At 33.9% G+C, this 19,021-nt stretch overlaps 1 protein-coding gene and 1 long non-coding RNA gene across 2 annotated transcripts; both read right to left on the bottom strand.

Annotated features, from left to right (window-relative positions):
* Nucleotides 1-4,502: 4,502 nt before the first annotated feature.
* On the bottom strand, nucleotides 4,503-6,847 carry LOC120626803. The gene is made up of 2 exons (XR_005658876.1): nucleotides 6,662-6,847; nucleotides 4,503-5,925 (listed from the first exon to the last, which is right to left on the bottom strand). It is a non-coding gene; the product is annotated as an uncharacterized LOC120626803 (long non-coding RNA).
* A 7,772-nt stretch (nucleotides 6,848-14,619) lies between these two features.
* LOC120626909 lies at nucleotides 14,620-16,197 on the bottom strand. Its single transcript, XM_039894699.1, has 2 exons — nucleotides 15,920-16,197; nucleotides 14,620-15,032 (listed from the first exon to the last, which is right to left on the bottom strand). Exons 1-2 carry the CDS (start codon nucleotides 15,993-15,995, stop codon nucleotides 14,767-14,769), a joined length of 342 nt encoding a protein of 113 aa, XP_039750633.1. The 5' UTR covers nucleotides 15,996-16,197; the 3' UTR covers nucleotides 14,620-14,766.
* Nucleotides 16,198-19,021: the final 2,824 nt, after the last annotated feature.

The following is a 19,021-nucleotide window of genomic DNA, read 5'->3' as shown; positions in this document are numbered from 1 at the left end:
AGGATATCGTGGTCCTGGTCGATTTCTACATCGGATCAAACATTATTGAGTATTAAGATTTCTCAGTACCTGCTCGGAGTGGGAATATTGACTTTGTCTATCCTCAGGCCCCAGAGAGCAAGTTATTGCCCCTTCCCAACCACAATATCAACTCTACTCAAATTAAAGCATCGAAATTTGTAATGTAAAATAAAATGTTACATAAAGTTATGTTTGTGTATGAGGGCAACGAGAGGTCTATTCATAGTATACTCGCACTAAAGTATTGAAACGTTTGCTTTATGCCCCATAACATAAAGCTCACACTCCCAGTGCCTTTATTTCAGTAGTTGTTTAGCCGATCGCGAAGGACTTACGAGTATATGCGTCACTCCTTATTGACTTGTCACCAGTGCCGGATTAACCACGTAGCAAAAGTAGCAATTGCTACGGGCCGCGCGCGAAGGAGGGCCCCGCATAAATAATACCACTCATTTCTGCCTGACTGACTAACTGACTGACAGACGCACACGCACACAGACATCACCTATAGTAATTTACTACACTATTTTATACGATATATTTATAACAATATCGTATTTGTAAGACAACATATTGGTCTATATAAACAAAAAGTGGATATAAACAGTCGACTTACAAGAAATGGTCATAAATTAGTGACATCTGCGTATCGTCTGCGAAAGGTGATTCCTTAGGTAATTTTAGACCTACCAATGCATAAGTTGAAAGAATGTGTTAAAACACATTTATTACAGCGAGGTTATTATACAATTGATGAATTCCTTAATGACAAGGTTGCTTGGAAGCATTCGGCTCCGCTTTCAACTCTCACATGATAGAAATATGATTTTTAAAATGTAAAATGTAAATTGTTGATATTGGAAAAGAGCAACTGCTGAATTTCTTGCCGGCTTCTTCTCGGTAGAATCTGCCTTCCGAACTGGTGGTAGAGTCACTACACACAGACAGACTGGACGTTTTAAAAGTGCTGAATATTGTATTAGGAATTACCCACAAAATTGTAACCTACAGATAGCAAATACGTATTGTATTTAAGATACGTTTATACGTATTTAAGATACGTATTGAGTATTGAATTTTATTTTTACCAGTTTATACTTAAGAACCCATAGCAGATCAAGGGCTCTTATAAAGAATTTGCTACGGGCCCCGCGCTTGCTTAATCAGGCACTGCATGTCACCAACTCCATTCAACTAACTTCTATAAGAGATGAGTCCAATACTCAACTCAAGGCAATGTCCCGTACACAAGTAGGCTGAGAGCACTAATCGGCGTCATCAGTATCATCATATCAACCCATTACCTGCCCACTGCGGGGCGCGAGTCTCGATCAGCCAAGTACCGATTAGTGGACTTCACACGCATTTAAGAACACTATGGAGGACTGTCAGGCATGCAGGTTTCCTAACGATGTTATGCTGCACCGTTAAAGCGTAATTAATCGCTTAAAACGCACATAACTTAGAAGTGCGTGCCGAGGTTCGAACTCGGCTCCCCCGAAAGTGAATCCGAACGCCTAACCACTGTGCTTTCACCGCTTAGTCAGCATCGGTAGTGATATAATTATTAATCTGAAAGTTATGTATAGGTAAATAAGATAAAACTACGTCACATATCAGATAATACTGATTTATCATTAGGTATTTACCTACTCAAAACCTATCTAGCTACTTATTCAAGCATTTATGAAATCTCATTCGTTTTTGAATGACTTTAGTCTGTTATCTTATCGAAATTAATCAAATTTTTAACGATAGTATCTTTATTAAATTATTTACTATAATTATAAATTACCTAATCTATAATTAAAATAGTTGATAAACTTAACATATGTATATGATTTTATATTTACAAAAATATCCTTATAAGACATGAAAACCAGTTCATAAAACTGCCACAAACTGCAAAACCTGATTTTTATGAACTGATATTCAATTTGACGTCATAAAACGATTACCATCCGTGCATTACGATATCAAGAAAAAAGCTTGAAATTTAAAAAAAACAATCCAGATTATGAAGTTATGAGTTTGGTTTAAAAAGGTTTGGTTGAAGTTAGGATTTCCCGTTCTGTTCCCTCATAACTCATTTTTTAATAAAAGATGTGGCATTCTCTTCCAGCTAATGTACCGTTATGAAAAATCCAGCATGGCGGACATGAAAAGCAAATAAAATAAATTATTTACACAATATGCCCTACTCGTACTTACGTCTTCCTTATCGGGCATAAAAAAGTTTTACTTTGAAGATTGACCGTGCTTCCGAGGTGATATTTTAATTAGCGAAGATTAGTTGATATTAAGTACCTACTTAAAAGTTTAAACAAGACGGATCTGCAGGGGAAATACACCCATGCATAAATCTTGGCATTAAAAGTATATCAGCTAAACCGAAAGTCTTTTTTTTTTAAATCCACTAAAAGTTAGTCCTTGACTGCAATCTCACCTGGTAGTAAGTGATGATGCAGTCTAAGATGTTAGCGGGCTAACCTGTTAGGTATAGTATGGTAGTCATACCTCGATTTCTACGCGACATAGCACCGCAACACTATATCGCTTAGTGGCACGTCTTTGTCGGTAGGTTAACTAGCTACGGCCTACTACTTATAAATTCCCAAGTTGGATCAGTCGGGAGTCGAACCCATAACCTCCTACTTAAATTCACAGCGCTCACGTTTGCGCAAGGGAGGTCGTTATAATAGATAAATTATTTAATAAAATAAGGTAAAAAACAACTTCAGTTATATTTTGTTAAAAAAAATATATTTGGTTTTCAATTGATAAGGCACTTTAAATATTATCTTATTATTATTATAATAGGAAACATAATTTGAATTATATTATTTTAGTAACAAATAATAAATGAGCTATCGATGGTTAAAATTTCAGTTTTCCTAACTTAGAAAATTTTGGTACATAAGTAGTTACTTTGAATCAGTGAGACATTACTACCTCTAGAGCTATAAACCCATAGCACCGAAAACGGGGACTCTCCTATTGATTCAAAAGACGCATAATATAGATCTAATTTATTAAGTAACTTTATTATAAAATATAATAACAATAACAAAATAAATAGATTATTTTGTTATTGTTACATTACCGTAAGCGTTTTAACACGCAAGGCGCTTGGTCGTAGCGTACATACTGTGGCACGCGCTTTTTAAGCCCGTCAAGTACGCCTTTGGATATTATATTCTCTTGAAAATTATCAATGCGCGTTATTATAAGGAGTTAACGCAATTCTTGGGGCATCATACCCGGCATACCTTGACTTATTTTTAAGATAAAAATAAGAATTACAATTCTTAAACAACAACAACAACAGTATTAAAATAATACTGCTTTAAGCGATGGTTATACGTCCCCTGGTCAAAAAATATGACTATTATAAACTGATCTCTATTATGAAGCAAGCTTAAATTTTGTCCTCATTTGAAGCGCTACACGGGACGTTTGAGTGTCTCAGGAACTAATGTTATAGCTCTTTTAGTTATTTACAGTTTATTTCCTTTGACATTTCGTATTATAGCGTCACACTTACAGCTCCAAAATGGCGCCATCAGTGGGGTGTACGGTAACAACGGCGGCTCCGTGACGCAGTCTGTACTAGCAAAGTTCGTTATTTGAAATAAATATAAACACCTGCCGACGCCTGCGCTTAAAGCAATATATTAATACATATCAAGACAGTATAGACTCTATAGGTGATAACGTCTCATTGCTTAGAATTATATTATGTACAAAAAATAACATGATAAATGTTATTTATATATTAATTTGGCAGTATCCATTTATTTGTATATTATACTACGAACTATTCAAATACAATTCGTTAATTACATTTATCTTGTTAAAAATTAATAACAAAGTTGAAATGCAATTCAAGATTGGCTCGCTCGCAATCGACGAGTTGTTTTCGAGGATGTAAATAATTTAACATCGGATTAATATGGACCTTAGATTGGTTTAGATCTCACATTTGCCTATAATTCTTAAGCTCGGGCTTTTTAAAGAACGTTTTGTAACACACAAATCAAAAGTACGCGATTTGTGACTCTAAAAATAGTTGCATTAGGTTCATTTTTCTTTGACGATACAGAAACAGATACTCGTTAACTGCATAAATAGCTAATTTGGATGTACTATCTTAGGAGTGATGTGCAATAATCTACTCTTAGGTCTAACATTGTCACAATAAGATTCAAATCTATATATGTATATTAAAAGACTTGTTACAAATAAAACTAACCATTCATAAGCCAAAAGAATTCATTCATTTGGCAAATACTGATTTAGTTACAGTTAATGCAGTGTTTATAAAACACAATTATTATTATAAATATATCTTACATTCTAAATATGCCTCTAATTTTATAGAATTAGAATATAAACCTATTGTTTCTTATGTTGCTATGGAAAAATGCATTTACTTAGCTGATAATAATTAGTCGCAAGAATGCATTCTTATTTGAATACTTTTACTTGAATTCAGTGATAAAGTACAGTCGCATTGACTTGTTTAGCCCTGATTTATTATTAAAATGACAAAAAAATTGACACATGAAATAAACAGTGGGATTTTTTACCTGTGATATATACTTGTATGTAATCGAAGCAGCCCCATCTGGTTATAATATTGGGAAACAGTATTGTCACTAGATGATGCACTTTCGATTACCATAATGTAGTTAACTTTCTTGCAATCAAATGGTAAAAGGTAGGTTTAAAATTTCACATATTGCACCAGGATGTCAAAATCCATGTCACTAAAATTATCAGGCACCCTATAAGTCACATTAGTAGTGTGGTGCTAACTTGGTTGAACACAAATCAAAACTAAACTTAACTATCCTATTCAAACATGAAGTGAAAATAATGGCACTCGTTCTACACCTGTCAGTTTAGTTCATGGACAACTGTCACCAAATAATCATTTATCAGTGATACAGTGAGATTTGTACACATTTACAGTATAGAAAATTTTTAATATTGTAAACAAAATATTAGTACTAAAATTCTGACAAAAATTTGAGTAACCTTGACAGATAAATTACACACTGACTATCCCAAGTATGCTATTTTAATTGTCTCAGTGGATTGTAAATCAATGAAAAAAATCATAAAGAGAATTTCAATCTACAAGTTTTCCAGATTTCTTTATCCAATAACCAGTGCATGTTTACCTTAAACAATGAATTGATGAAAAACTTATGTTAACCAAGCAAAAAGAAAACAATTTAAGTAGGCACCAAACACACGCTCATCTAGTCTACTGCAATAAGAGGTACCAATGGAATTTTAATAATTTACTTTTTCTTATCTTCACTCACTGACACATAATTGTAACAGGAGATTTAAATTGCCTACAACATAATTGCCATGAGAATACATGCAAAATTAATACGCTTAGAGCATGATAGGATTTTTTTATATTTTTAAAATGTTTATATTAAGAGAAATCTCATTAATATGTAATTTGTATAACTGTTATTTTTTATAATAATCACTGAAAGGCATTTTAAATGTTTGTTCCTTTATTATACATGGCTGTTGTTTTAAACTCTTGTATCCTGCTGACCCAAATATATATTGCACAAGGTTTATGAAAATGCACACTGTCCAGACAGATAAAATTTTAAGTAGACCTTTCAGGAAGTGGTGGCAAGCTGTAAGACTTGCCATCTGGGGTCATCCAGCAAGTGGGCGGGTCATGGTTATGTCTTCCGATACATTCTGTAACTTTACCAGCATTGTTTATCCTAAGTTTAGCAGGACAGGATCGGCTGAAGAAGTACCAACAATACCATAGCTGACTTCCATATGCTTTCTTGTACATAAATCTGAATGTATGGTTTTGATAAATAAACAGTTTTGAATTGCCTCTTGTGTTGATAAAAATACCTGAAAATAAAACAGTATTTAGACAGATTTTAAAGCTGAATTTCTTAGTTAAAACTTAAATTTATAAGAATGAGAAAATAAAACAAATAATGAAAAATTCATTTATTTAATTTTCAAAAATGTCTAGAATCTGTTTACACCATACACTACTCCAATCAGGCAATGTTTTCAGGTGAGAATGTATTTCTCTTTATATTCAACAGTAAGATTATTTTATATATTTTACCAATGGTAAAATAATTATATTATGACAGTTAACTTAAACTAGGAGTATTAATGCTACTACTCCACAATTATAAATTGCTAGCAGACATTTAGTAACAAATGTGAGCAAATGATTTCAAGTTTTGTAAACATTATTAGTGGGAACATTGAAACGTGTTAGTCGTTACTCGGATGTTAAAGTTTTTGTAAATTTTGTAAATGCAGGGTAGCAGCATGATTAGAAAATATACTTGTTGTAATAATTAGAGTTAATATCGAGTAGTAATAATTTTTGTAAAGGAAAACTATGCTTACTATCACCAACCACAGAAATTATTTATTTAATATAATAAAAAAAACAGATACATGGTTACAAAACAAGACACAAACATTTTTACATCTTTTAACATTATAACAAAACACATTACAAATTTAAAGTTAAGAAACTATTCCCTAATGGTTAACATAGATGAGCTTAAAGTTAAAATGATGAAGTTAAGTGTTAGAACTAGAAGTTTACGAATTTATTCACATTAATTACAAAATGTAGACTTGCACATGTTTGACAATATTGACATTTGTGATTTGTTGTCACTTTGGCAAAACAGTAAATCATAATCAGAAATAATATAGTTCATACGTTCCGTTTCAGACACTGACCTCTATTATTACCATTGATTATTATCACTGGACTGGCTATGCTAACAGAATTTAATCTCATAGTCAATTAAAAAAAACGCGACTAATAAAATGAAATAAATTACCAAAAGAGTACTGATTAGTATTTTTGATATCATTAAATTATAGGTACAGCACAGATTGAGCGAGAACAGCACTCAAAACATTTCAGGCTCTATGGTATAGAGGGCTGGAGCCCAATGCCGTCTAATGAAACAAGTAATAAAAAATAAATGTGGTGTCACTTCACTGACGTTGCAGTTCAGAATTCCAGACTTTTAGTCTGTGGTTTGTAGTTAGTGTTTGTGCGTGCGTGATTTTTTATTACCTAGGTGCCTGGTTTAAGATATTCATAAATAAAAATGTACTCACTGATATGATGATATACATTTATCGAGACGTGTGGTATCTATATTGTAAGACTTTAATCCATCGAGTGTATTCAGAACTGTAAATCAAAGATATAAAAAGCTTGCGATTGTTTGTTGTTTGTTGTGATTAGGTTAGGACGACGCGTAGCATCTGATATTTTCCATTATGTATAGGTTTCTAAGTACATGTTTTGGTAATTGTGCAATAAATGAGAGATAATAAAAAAGTTATAAACTAATGATATTGTTTTAATGCTACCTAATTATATGTATGTTTCACCTAATTTTGGTAAAAAATTAATTCACAGAAGCTGTGTTTTTGTTTATAAACTTTATTTATAATTAAAAAGCTAATAAATTATGGGTTATAATAGGAGTATGATAAAACAAGATATTACAAGATGGTGTTACCTCATATTGGCTAATACTCTTATTCTTATTAATTTACAGAATTGTAGTCACATTTGTTAATATTTCTTGTTTATTTCAGAAGCAAACTTTATTCCAACTAGAAAAGGGAGTACTCTATTGGTGCACGAGGGCTATGCATTCAGGTTAAAGAATAAATTGGCTTATGGAAAGAAGCAATGGTATTGCACATCTCGCACTAAGACAGGATGCTATGCGGACGTGACTACTGTGTACCATCAGCTTCGCACTGTTGTCAACAGGGTGAGAAACAAGCACAATCATCCTCCACCAGGCTTTTACAGGCGCAATGATGGATCTTTTAGAATTGTGTAAGTTCTCCGTCATCATCACAATTCATTTCTGCCTCTAATTAGTGCAAATGATATAGAACATAGACCCACCGTACTACAAAAGATTGGCGGGCAAATTTAATTAGTAATGGAATCTGATAGATTTAAATTTGACTTATTGCCACAAAAATTTTTTAAAAGACTGACTTTGATTTTCTACCTCTAAAATTAAGATGACATATGCTAGGAAATAACAAATAATATGTGCTCAAATAAAAATGTATTTTTGTAATAGATTTTAAATGTATGTGTAATGCTTAAGATTAATATATAATATTAAAAAAAAATCATATAGATTTAACCTAAGATGAAAATAAATTATTGTTTCATCTTGTTGGGTGTGAATTTTAAAAAATCCTATAAATATAAAAAATGTACAACTTGTATGACTGACTGATTTTAAGACTGATTTATTTTCTACCTCGTGGTCATGTTTACCTCAAAGATTTTAATGCATTATTTTACTTTCATAATCAAAATTAGGCTAAGTTAGTAAGTGAAGCAAGTCTATTTTTTAATAAAAATATTTTTGTAATTATAAGCAATGGAGAATAAATAATTCAATGTACCAATTTCACCTTGCTTTTTTTCCAAGATAATGTTCCTTACCTATTTTTATAAGCCAGTCATGCTGTATCTCATACTAAATAAAGTAAATTATCACATTTACAACATGGATGCAATATTGCAGACTTGGCTTAATAAGCTAAGATGTATTCAAGGTGTCCAAGATGTGCATTGTGCAAAATTTTAAGCCATTTTAATCAAATGTAGCAAAGGTAATTAATTTTGCTTCAATATAAGAATACACATTAATACCTTGGCATCTCTAGTAGTAAAAATGCTCAATTTATTTTAAATAAGTCATTTATTTTGTAACTCTTAGTATCAAATTTATATTGATTTAGCTCACAATCTGAATGGGCGTAGTTAAGCTGAAAGGACTCAACCTACAAAATTCACAAAAGTGAAGTTATTGGTAGATATTATAAATGGTAAGAAAATCATATAGGGGTTTTTTTTAGTAGAGAAGACCCAAACTCGCAAACTTTGATTAGGTTGAGTTCTAACTGCTAAACTATAATTATGTAATTGATATTTAAATAAGTAACAGTATAATAAAATTGTAAATACAAAACACTTTCTTCTATTTCATTTATATTGTCTGACCTTTAGTTTGTGAATTAGACTTACTCTACCATGGTTAAATTAACCTAAAACCCTCATGGGTGTCTACACGGCATCTTACCGTTAGGTAAGCTGGTCCTATTGTTAGTACGTCTTTGGTGGTAAGAAGTAACGGCGGAAACGTATCAGAGCCAGTAAAGAAATTCCCAAACTGTCCCGGGAATCGAATTCGAGACCATGGGCATATCTGGCATGGTGGTTAGGTGATACAGTATATCTGTTACCTTATAATCACTTAATATGATATGTAAAAAAAAAAATAGATACTAGTGTTAGGACATTCACTAGGAAAGTTCAAAATATATAAATAAATATACTGCGACAATACACACATCGCTGTAAAGTACCTAAGCGTAGCTTGTGTTATGGGTTCTATGATAAGTGATGAAATTTTTTATGAATACTTTTTATGAAAAACAAAAATACTTATAGCATGCGGATAAATACGTAGACACTAAAACATTCATGTTCATCACACAAACATTTTCCAGATGTAGGCCACCAATCGGCCATCATTTATACAGATATATGTTTTGATAAATTGTAATATAATGTTATATGTTAAAATTAAAGTTGGTAGCACATTAAACAGTATATACAAAATATATTACCTATCTACAATAATATAAGAGCTATTCTGTAAAATTTCTTTAGTTACACTTAGTCGGATCAAAATAATTCAAAGATTTTAACAATATGTACACTATGCCACTCGAGCCTCAAATCGTTGAAAACTATAGCTACACATTACAGCACCTAAGTTTTGCTAAGTCGTTCAAATAAAGGATAGTGCGAACCGTCACGCGATTCATGGTTATGTAACTCCATAGCATCTTTTATGATATAATCTTCGATGCCGGTGACTATGTAAGCCTTGCACAGTTTCGATCTGTGTGAGGAGCAGAGCCACCTGTGTCCATGTTTAGTGGGGAAGCCGGATGATTGGGAATACGTGAAGCGTCGATACAGGAGCAGCGGACGACCCCGCCTAGAGCGCAGAATGTGAACTGTAGCAATTTAGAAAATAACTATCTTTTTTAATGCATATTTAAACACTGCCAAAGTCCTTTTGTTGATCAGAGTGCCAAGTGTGAGACTCTCGACCTTATATCGAATCGAAAAAGCGCCATCTGACAGCACGGTTTTCAAGTATTGCAAGTAGATGGCGTTGCTTCGATACGATATAAAACTTAGTCATACACGCAATAGGATAAGTAAACGTAGGTAGGAAATCTTACATTAGACACTGGTGAGATTGTCGCATTAAAAAGTTACGACTGATGTAGCAATAATATACATGTAGTTATTTATTTAACCTTAAAGAATAAATGGATTCCAATTTCCAATGAATACAATATACCGCAAAAAAAAACAAAATTAAAAACCTTGCTCTTGTTTTTAAAGGTAGAAGCACCTACTTAGGTAGTAACTATATAAATTGTGGGATTCGATCGGAAGTTAAGTAAGAAATTGTAAAAGTTTGTATATTTTTTATTTTTACTCTAGCTTTATAACACACAATAATTAAAACATAATAAAATTTTCATACAAGACCTTATACCTACCTAATAATAAATAAAATCTATTTATTTTGGTTTCAATTTTCTAACTGACTATTAAGGTTTTCTTAGGGCTCTATAACAATGCATATCTTTCCACCTGGAAAACCGGATATAAAGTGTTTTACACAAATAATCTGTATAAAAATCTTACTCTAGCGGCCCTAGAGCTTATAGGAATCTCTATTGAAAAATGAAATAAAATCTTTATTGTAACCTATTTACTTGTAGCTCTTTATACCAAGTATTGTTAGGCATTCATTGTTTGTCGGTATTTCTAAATAACAACCGTTTGTGGACCAAGAAGGAATTTAGATTTTTTTTGTGAGAGTACCATTTCTTCAGTATTCAAACATTTTGCTTTACGTACTGGCCACGGGAGTGGGACATTCCGAAGCGTCTTATGCGTAGATAGTAATGACTGAGCTAAATGCGCGAAATATCGCGCAGCGTGTTGCCAGCAGATTTCCAAATTTTGGAATGGATTTTAGGCTAGGGCTTTGTAAGTTTATATTAATTATTAGTAATAGTATTTTGTGAATACACAAACACACCCTTATATTACAAAAGTAGATTAAAAAGATATTCCCTGAAGAATTCATAAATCCTTCAGGCTTACGTTTCATACAGGTCGCCACCCAAGCTGCTGATTATGGTTTATAGGCAGATGTCCATGACTACCAGTTACCGCCAGTACTGTATTATTATCGGATGTAAGCAGGTACGCCTTGCAGTTCTTCACCTTAGAGCAGTACCAACGCCAGCCGTATTTGAGGGGGTACGGGTATTTTGAGTACGTGTAGTCTTTGTATAGCAGTAATGGTCGCCCTCTCTTCGACTTTAATTCGACCGCCACTGGAAAATTAAAAAAATGGTTATTTCTTATCCTCAACCGGATTTTGATACCCTAAGCGACTAGTAATTAGTATGGCTCTTATTTTTTTTTTTATGAATTCATGAGCGTACCTTATGACAACCATGAGTCAGTCGATTTGAATTTTGCATGTGTTTAGGGCTGTATCCGATTTTTTCAATAAAAACTATGACTGTTTTGGTTTTACAGATAAGTCTCAGAGACTACATAATGTAACGGTATGTCATATCCTCCAAAGCCTGTGAAGTATTATTTCGGTTTTCATTTACACGTCGCATTGTATAGTACAAGCTCTCCAATACACATTGGAGCAGCGTAGAGGGTATTACCTTCTAAACCCTCCCTTCCATGTGAGAAAAAAAACAAAAAGGACGACGAATAGGGAGCCAGTTAAGCTTTAGTCTAAATTCAGATACATGATCATATTAGCAGGGTATGCAAGGAGCACATCCTGCAGAGTTTCACAGTGTCCATAATTCTGAGGCGTTCAAGTGTTAAGCCTCATGTTTCTGTAACTACGCCGGAAACCACAGACCCTCAGACCGGGACACAGAAATACAATATGGCGACAGCATTGCTCCTTTGCCGTCAGAACTGACGTTTCTTAAAAGTGCTTATAAACAAGTAATTCATCATCATCACTTAAAACGATTCTTTATACCTATGCCTGTGGAATTTAATAGGGAGGGGATAACTTCGTTTAAAGAAACAAAATACTTAATAAGAAAAGGCATACTTTATTCTATTATTTCTATTGATTTCTTTATTCTATATCAACAGAAGTGTTTAACATTATACTTTAAATTAATAACTGGTTAAGCATAATTAACACGTTGATTTAGGGTCTTTTTCCTGTGATGCGGTTTACTGCCCGCGTCTACTTGCGTGAAAATAGCATCGAGAAGTGCTTGTAGTTAATCCCACAGAATTAAGACATACAGAACCCTCATTCAGCCATAATTGCATGCAATGCTTTGTTTCCAAGAATGGTGAAAACGCCCAACTCTCTCTTCACACCCGATGAATGTTGCTAGCTCACAAACTTTTACCATATTCCACATTTTATGGTAAACGTTTAATACATTACAGATAAAATTACTGTCAACTGCTAAATGAAATGAAGTGACTAACCAGCTGTTTTTTTACATTCACGTCACTTTTTGAGGAAATGCGTTTATAAAAATATTCAGACTACCTACGAGTATCATGGTTCTTTAAACGCCATCGGCTTTATAAATTATCGTTAAGAAAGTGTGATTGTGTGATATATACAAACAGAAAACCCCTAAATTGCGTACCACATAATTGCAGCCCGCGCTATGGAAAAAAGTATATATCATGTTTTAAATAATAGAATATGGGTTGAACGCATGCGAAACCGATCCTCAGGAAAGGGTCTTACTAGCTCACAACACGTAAAGTGTAAACGCATATATCAGGAATAGCACGACATTTAGGTGTAGGTTTGAGGAACATTTTTTTTATGAATTTATTATTCAGCGTGTACTATGCTTTGGACGTGTGGATACGAAAGTGCCGTGTGGTGACAGCAGAAAACAATTTTTCCCCACAACTTTTCCCGCGGGTGTCGTTTGAGGCGATTAAGAGAATATATCGGTGAACGGTCAGCGTCCTTTTTGGTACTACTAGCATCTTCTGCGATCACCAATACGTCTGCCTAGCGTGGTCATTATGGAAAAATCGGGAAATCCGGAGAAGCCATTGGTCCTGCAGTGGACTCTGATAGGCTATGATATAGAAATTAATCTTAAATAACTGCACTATTTTATATGGTGTAAGCGTAAAAAAATATGTATCGATTTTTTGTTCGTTTAAACCATTGGTTTTTACCTATGGAAAGTAGACTTGACGTTCTGTTTCTGATGGTTTAATCATGTACTTAAACATGTTCCCATGTTAAGTTTATGTTCGTTTTTGATATTCGATTTCGGTCTCTACTCGTAAGGTTACTTTATAAAGTTTTTAAATAAATTACCACACAAAGATAACTGTTAATTTTATTGCAATTCATTAGTTTCTCATGCGTATGGTTATTTAGCAAAAAGGGTTTACATTTCTTAACAGCTATATCAACAAGAAGACTTTTTAGATACTGCTCAAATTTTTTAAGCATAAAGTATTATTAGGTAGGTACAAAAAACTAATATTTATCTAAAGTATTATTTTATCAATACAGCGTTGTTACCATACTTACTGCACTAGGTTCTCATAAGTTTAGCGTTCACTAACTACGGACTTATCTAATTAACTTAAAGGTGTTGGTCGTGTAGTACACCTAAGTATATTTTTTATAACATACTTAAAAATTTGATTATACAAACACATTATTTAAAACAAAAACTTTACCACTATACAAAATACCGTCAACCCGTTAAATTTAGAGATTTGACTTAATCTAACTACTTAATTAAATAAAAGAACTTACCTAAATAAGGTTAAAAACGAGTCATAAAAGTTGACGAAACATGAATATGGGATGTGATATTTCTTGAACCAGAAGGTTGATTGTCGTATAACAACGGAAAAGTGACGATCGTAATGCTTTTTCATAGATGGCACTTTTTTACTATTGGTTGCAGAATTTTTTTTGGCAAAACAAAATACAATGAATAGATAGATATTAGAGTAAGTAATTACCATAAATTATTGCATAACCGCAATTGCGGTTATCACAAATGTCGTAATCACCATCAGATCCTTTCAAAACTTAATTTCAGGTGCCATTTGAGATCAATGCAACAGTTATCCTACTATCCTACTAATATTCTAAATGTGAAAGTGTGGATGTTTGTTACTCAATCACGCAAAAACGGCTGAACATATTTGGAAGAAATTTGGCATGCATGTAGCCTTTGACATGGAAAAGAACATAGGCTACTTTTTATTCCGATTCTCGATTAAATAGTTCCCGAGGGAAAATTGAAAATTGTTTACGAGCTAAGCCGCGGGCAGACAGCTTCGAAATTTGGTATGCATGTCACCTATGCTATGAAAAAGGACATGTACTTTCCATACCGATCTCTCAAATAGTTCCCGTGGTAAGATTGAAAATTGGTAAGTAGCGAAGCTTTAGACCTAATTCTGAAGTCCACGCAGACGAATTCGCAGACAGAAGCTAGTATCTATAAGTAATGATATAAAAAAAGATATGATGAAAGCTGAAATGATGATGAGGTAATATCTGGTTATTCAGATTCAAAAAGTAAAGGTTGCCTGATGGCTTCTAACAGGTTGTTAGGTTTTAGATAGTATTTCGGAGGATCATGATTATGTGCCTCTAAAGCGGATGTTATAATGTTGGTGGAGTTTGTGAATACTACTGCGTGACAATTCTTCTTGGTCGAGCACACCCATCTTGTCTTGCCGCCCGTGGCGTACTGTTTGCGGTAGGTATACTTATGGAACAGTAGCATCTCTTTGCCTTTGCGAGAGGTGATGACGACTGCTGTGTCTGTGAAACAAATTAAGATAAAATCAATAGTCCTAATTTGATTATACGCAAATCTCAAACGTTTTTGACAATTTTCTTATTAATCTGATTCTAAATCTTCAGATGATAGATTGTCACTTAGTAGTGCTACCCTTTTCATTTTCTTTGCCTTAAGACAAGGATGGCGCTACTAAATTTATTCTGCCTTTAATTGAAGATTTTGGTTTAGATTAATTATTAACATCGAGAGTTACCACATTTACTGAGACCAGTAGCCTTAGTACAATTTGCTCGAGTATGGAAATTCTTCAATACCGGAGTGAAATGGATTCGCATTGTATTACACATTGAATTCGTCTACAAAACTTTCTCTCTCGGGCTTTTGACTTAACGTTTGTTAAACAACAATCAGAAGTACAGGATTTGCGAATTCAAAACGAGAATGAAAACCTCGATTGCGAGCGAGCAATTCTTGTAATAAGGCTACATGATTGATGATGATGATGTAATCTGTTTACAAGTAATGTGGGAAAAGGTTTATTAGGGCGAGAAAACGAATGCAAAATAAAATTAAATTTTCAAACCTTAAAACAAGTGACCTTGATAAGACTCGTGTAATTTTTAGATGTATAGAAAACATCCAACACGGATTTTACTGATGGTAGGATTGTTCGGCTAATCTGCTTTCTGTTTAAATAAACTAAGGGCAAAATAAGACGTTTGCCTCACGTAACCTCACTTTACAATTTAACTAACCGTGTGACTGTTAGCAATCTCGATTTCGAGGCAAATCGAAAAATTACACGCCATGAATGTGGGTCGGATGTATTAGCCTTTAACTAATTTAGGTGGTTACGTATAAAAACGCGATAAAACAAAAGTAAAAGGAAGTGTTAGGTCGGACTTACCATCTGGATTTTCCTCCCTTTGAATATGTTCCAATTGGGAATTTGGTGGAGAATGATTATGATGCCTGGAGGTCATCAGAATTTCGTCCTCATCGTTTAAGTAAATAAAAGCTGAACAGTTCTTCTTCGAAGAGCAACTCCAACGTATCCCATTTTTGGTCTGGTAGGCTCTTCGGTATCGGTAGCCGTTATATTGCAGTAGGGTTTTACCTTTCTTTGACTCTATAAATACAGCTTCGTGGGCATCATCTTCGAGTGCTTCATAATATTCGTACTCTACATCTGCAAACAATAACCAAAACAAATACATAAATGGAATATGCGCACTTCTTAGGTAGGAGTGCGCAAATTCTAGCACTAAACCATATATTATTTTAAAATATACCCACCACCTTTATAAATAAAACTCGGAAATAAAAGTCTGTACAGTAGTAAAATATTTTTTTAATAGAACCATTTACTTATTTCTATGTTACACAAATAGGCACCTATGCTGCGTTGGAATACTTTTTCAATAAAACAATAATTTATATATACATTTTATGTTAGTATTTACCATTGACCATTTAGTTCTTCCTATCTTCTATGACAGAGGGCTGTGCCCAGTGGCCTTCACAGTTCGTCCAGCGTCAGTGTTCGTAAGCTCAAAACAACAAGATGGCACTCCTTCTATACGATTTATAAAAGAACAATTCATTTTTATAAATTTAAAATGCATATAAAAATTCTCGGAACCGACAGGTTTTGAACCTGCTACTCTCTGGCTATCGTTGCCTGAGCGCTTTACCAATTAAGCTTCGGCTCTCCTACCGTGCACAGTGCCAAAATTAGTATATGTCTTTTACATCAGTCTTATAGCGACTGTTACTTAAAAAAATATATATATGCATTTTAAATTTATAAGTGTAGTTAAAAACACTAATACAAATTATAAAAAAAGAACAATTCATACCTTCCAGAGGCATGAATTGTGTACATGTACATCGTATTAACAGCCTTAAGTTTTCTTATAATTCGTATTGGAAAAGGATTCTACCATTGAGGTATCATGCCCACCCTGTTGGATAAACCCTATGCACCCTATTGTCTCCGACCAGCTGTGGGATATGGGGAAGTAAGTCTGATAATCGTATTAATCAAAATATTTAGAGTTGGCACTTTTAACTTTAACGTATTCTCCATTCCGATTAACATACAACCCGGGCGGGTCGTGACTGTGAGTCCCTGAGAAAAAAGTTATATTATGCGATTTGTCGAAACGGATTCTCGCTTTACATTTACGCATTGATGTTCTCGCGGAGCACATCCAGTTGTTGTACGCGCCGTTCTGGTAAAAAGTGTAGCCATCAATCATTAAAAGCTTTTTACCTTTAACAGTAATGAATTTGTAATCGTTACCTGAAACAAAGGAGTTTCTGAATTTGCGTCCATGTTACTGTTACGAAGATGATACGAACCTTTTTTATGGCTGAGATCATATATCTAATACGCTATTATGAATTTTGTTTAAAATTTGAAATTAATTACAGGTGTAGAAAATGTTTAAAATGCATATAAAAATGGTAAATTTTAAGTTTTCGAGGTGGGCGTGATCACTGTTACGCAGTTTCATACTTTTACAGTGATCATCGTTTCATTCATTAGTGGTTAAGATATGTTATTGTTCACAAAATAAAATAAAATAAATAAAATAAATAAATAAATAAGTTTGGCCTTAACGTTGATCAGATAAGCTAAATTATAGAAACAACTATTTTATTTGATTAAATGTATTATATAACTCTAAAATTAATGGCGCTAGTATTCAGTAATTAAAATTACATGACATTTAATTTTAAAATTGATATAGGTATTTTAATATTAAATGTCATAAATGTATGGTATCGGCAAACCACTTTAAATTAGGTAGGTATTTATGTAGGTCCCATACCAGTGAGATAAGTTCTTGCCCCGCACTAACTGAACGCTTGTTCTGGCAAGAAAACTTCGTCGGACCTCGTTATAAAGATATACAGTAGTTTGACACTTCTGATTTTGGTCACGGTCATGTTCACCTTTGGTTTGGACATGGTCTATAGAGTGCGTATGCTTCTTTGTATAAGGCCTTTATTACCCAGGGCAGTCAGGGTCCTCCCTCGCCCCCCACTTACCATAATTGCTCTATCTAGACTGCTTAGTTGAACCTCGGTCACAGATTTAAGAACATACAGAAACCAAAATGGCTAATATTGAAGCATCTAAAACCACTCCACTTTAGAAGTGTTTCTCGAACAGGTGGTTAGGCACTCCATTCCATTTAGCAGTTGACTTTAATTATGTTATCCCTAATTATGTTCTAACGCTGGTGTGAAGTGAGACGTGCGCGGGGCGTTTTCACTGTTTTTAGACACAATGCAATGCATCTAATAATAGCGGAATGAGGGTTCTTTATATTCTGAACTCTGTGACCTCGGTATGACAAACAGTACAAAGAAGAGATACAGTAGTTCTACGACTTTTAGCTAGTGGTAAATAGTTAAATACCGCCAGGGTTGCGACAGAACTTAGAAGCTATACAGATCCTTTTCTATCCGTGTCACATATACAGTCGTCCTCACCACACTTACCGTACGATTGTCAAGACAGTTCTGTTGGACCTCGGTATGACCGCTGTATAAAGAAGAGATACAGTACTTTGAAGGTTTTGAGCTAGTAAACTAGACAACGCGTACGGGGTAAAAAGTAGCCTATATTAAATCCTGGGGATAATCTATATCCAGTCCGAATTTAAATAAAATCCGTTCAGTAGTGTTAAGTAGAGTAACAAGCTCCATACAACAATACATTCTGACAAACTTTCACGTTTATAATCATCTTCATATCCACCCATTACCGGCCGACTACAGAGCCCGGGTCTTCTCCCACAATGAGAAGGGGTTAAGGCCGAAGTCCACCACGCTGGCTGCGGATTTGTGGACGCCACACACCTTTGAGAATATTATGTAGAACTCTCAGGCATGTTTCCTCACAATGTTCTCCTTCACCGTTGAAGCAAGTGACATTTTAATTACCTAAAACGCACATAACTTAAAAAAGTTAGAGGTGCGTGCTGGGATTCGTACT

This window comes from Pararge aegeria, chromosome 10 (genome assembly GCF_905163445.1).
Source record: "Pararge aegeria chromosome 10, ilParAegt1.1, whole genome shotgun sequence".
NCBI classification, from domain to species: Eukaryota; Metazoa; Arthropoda; class Insecta; order Lepidoptera; family Nymphalidae; genus Pararge; species Pararge aegeria.
Note: the sequence above shows the minus strand (reverse complement) of the source record. Positions and strands in the feature narration are given on the sequence as shown.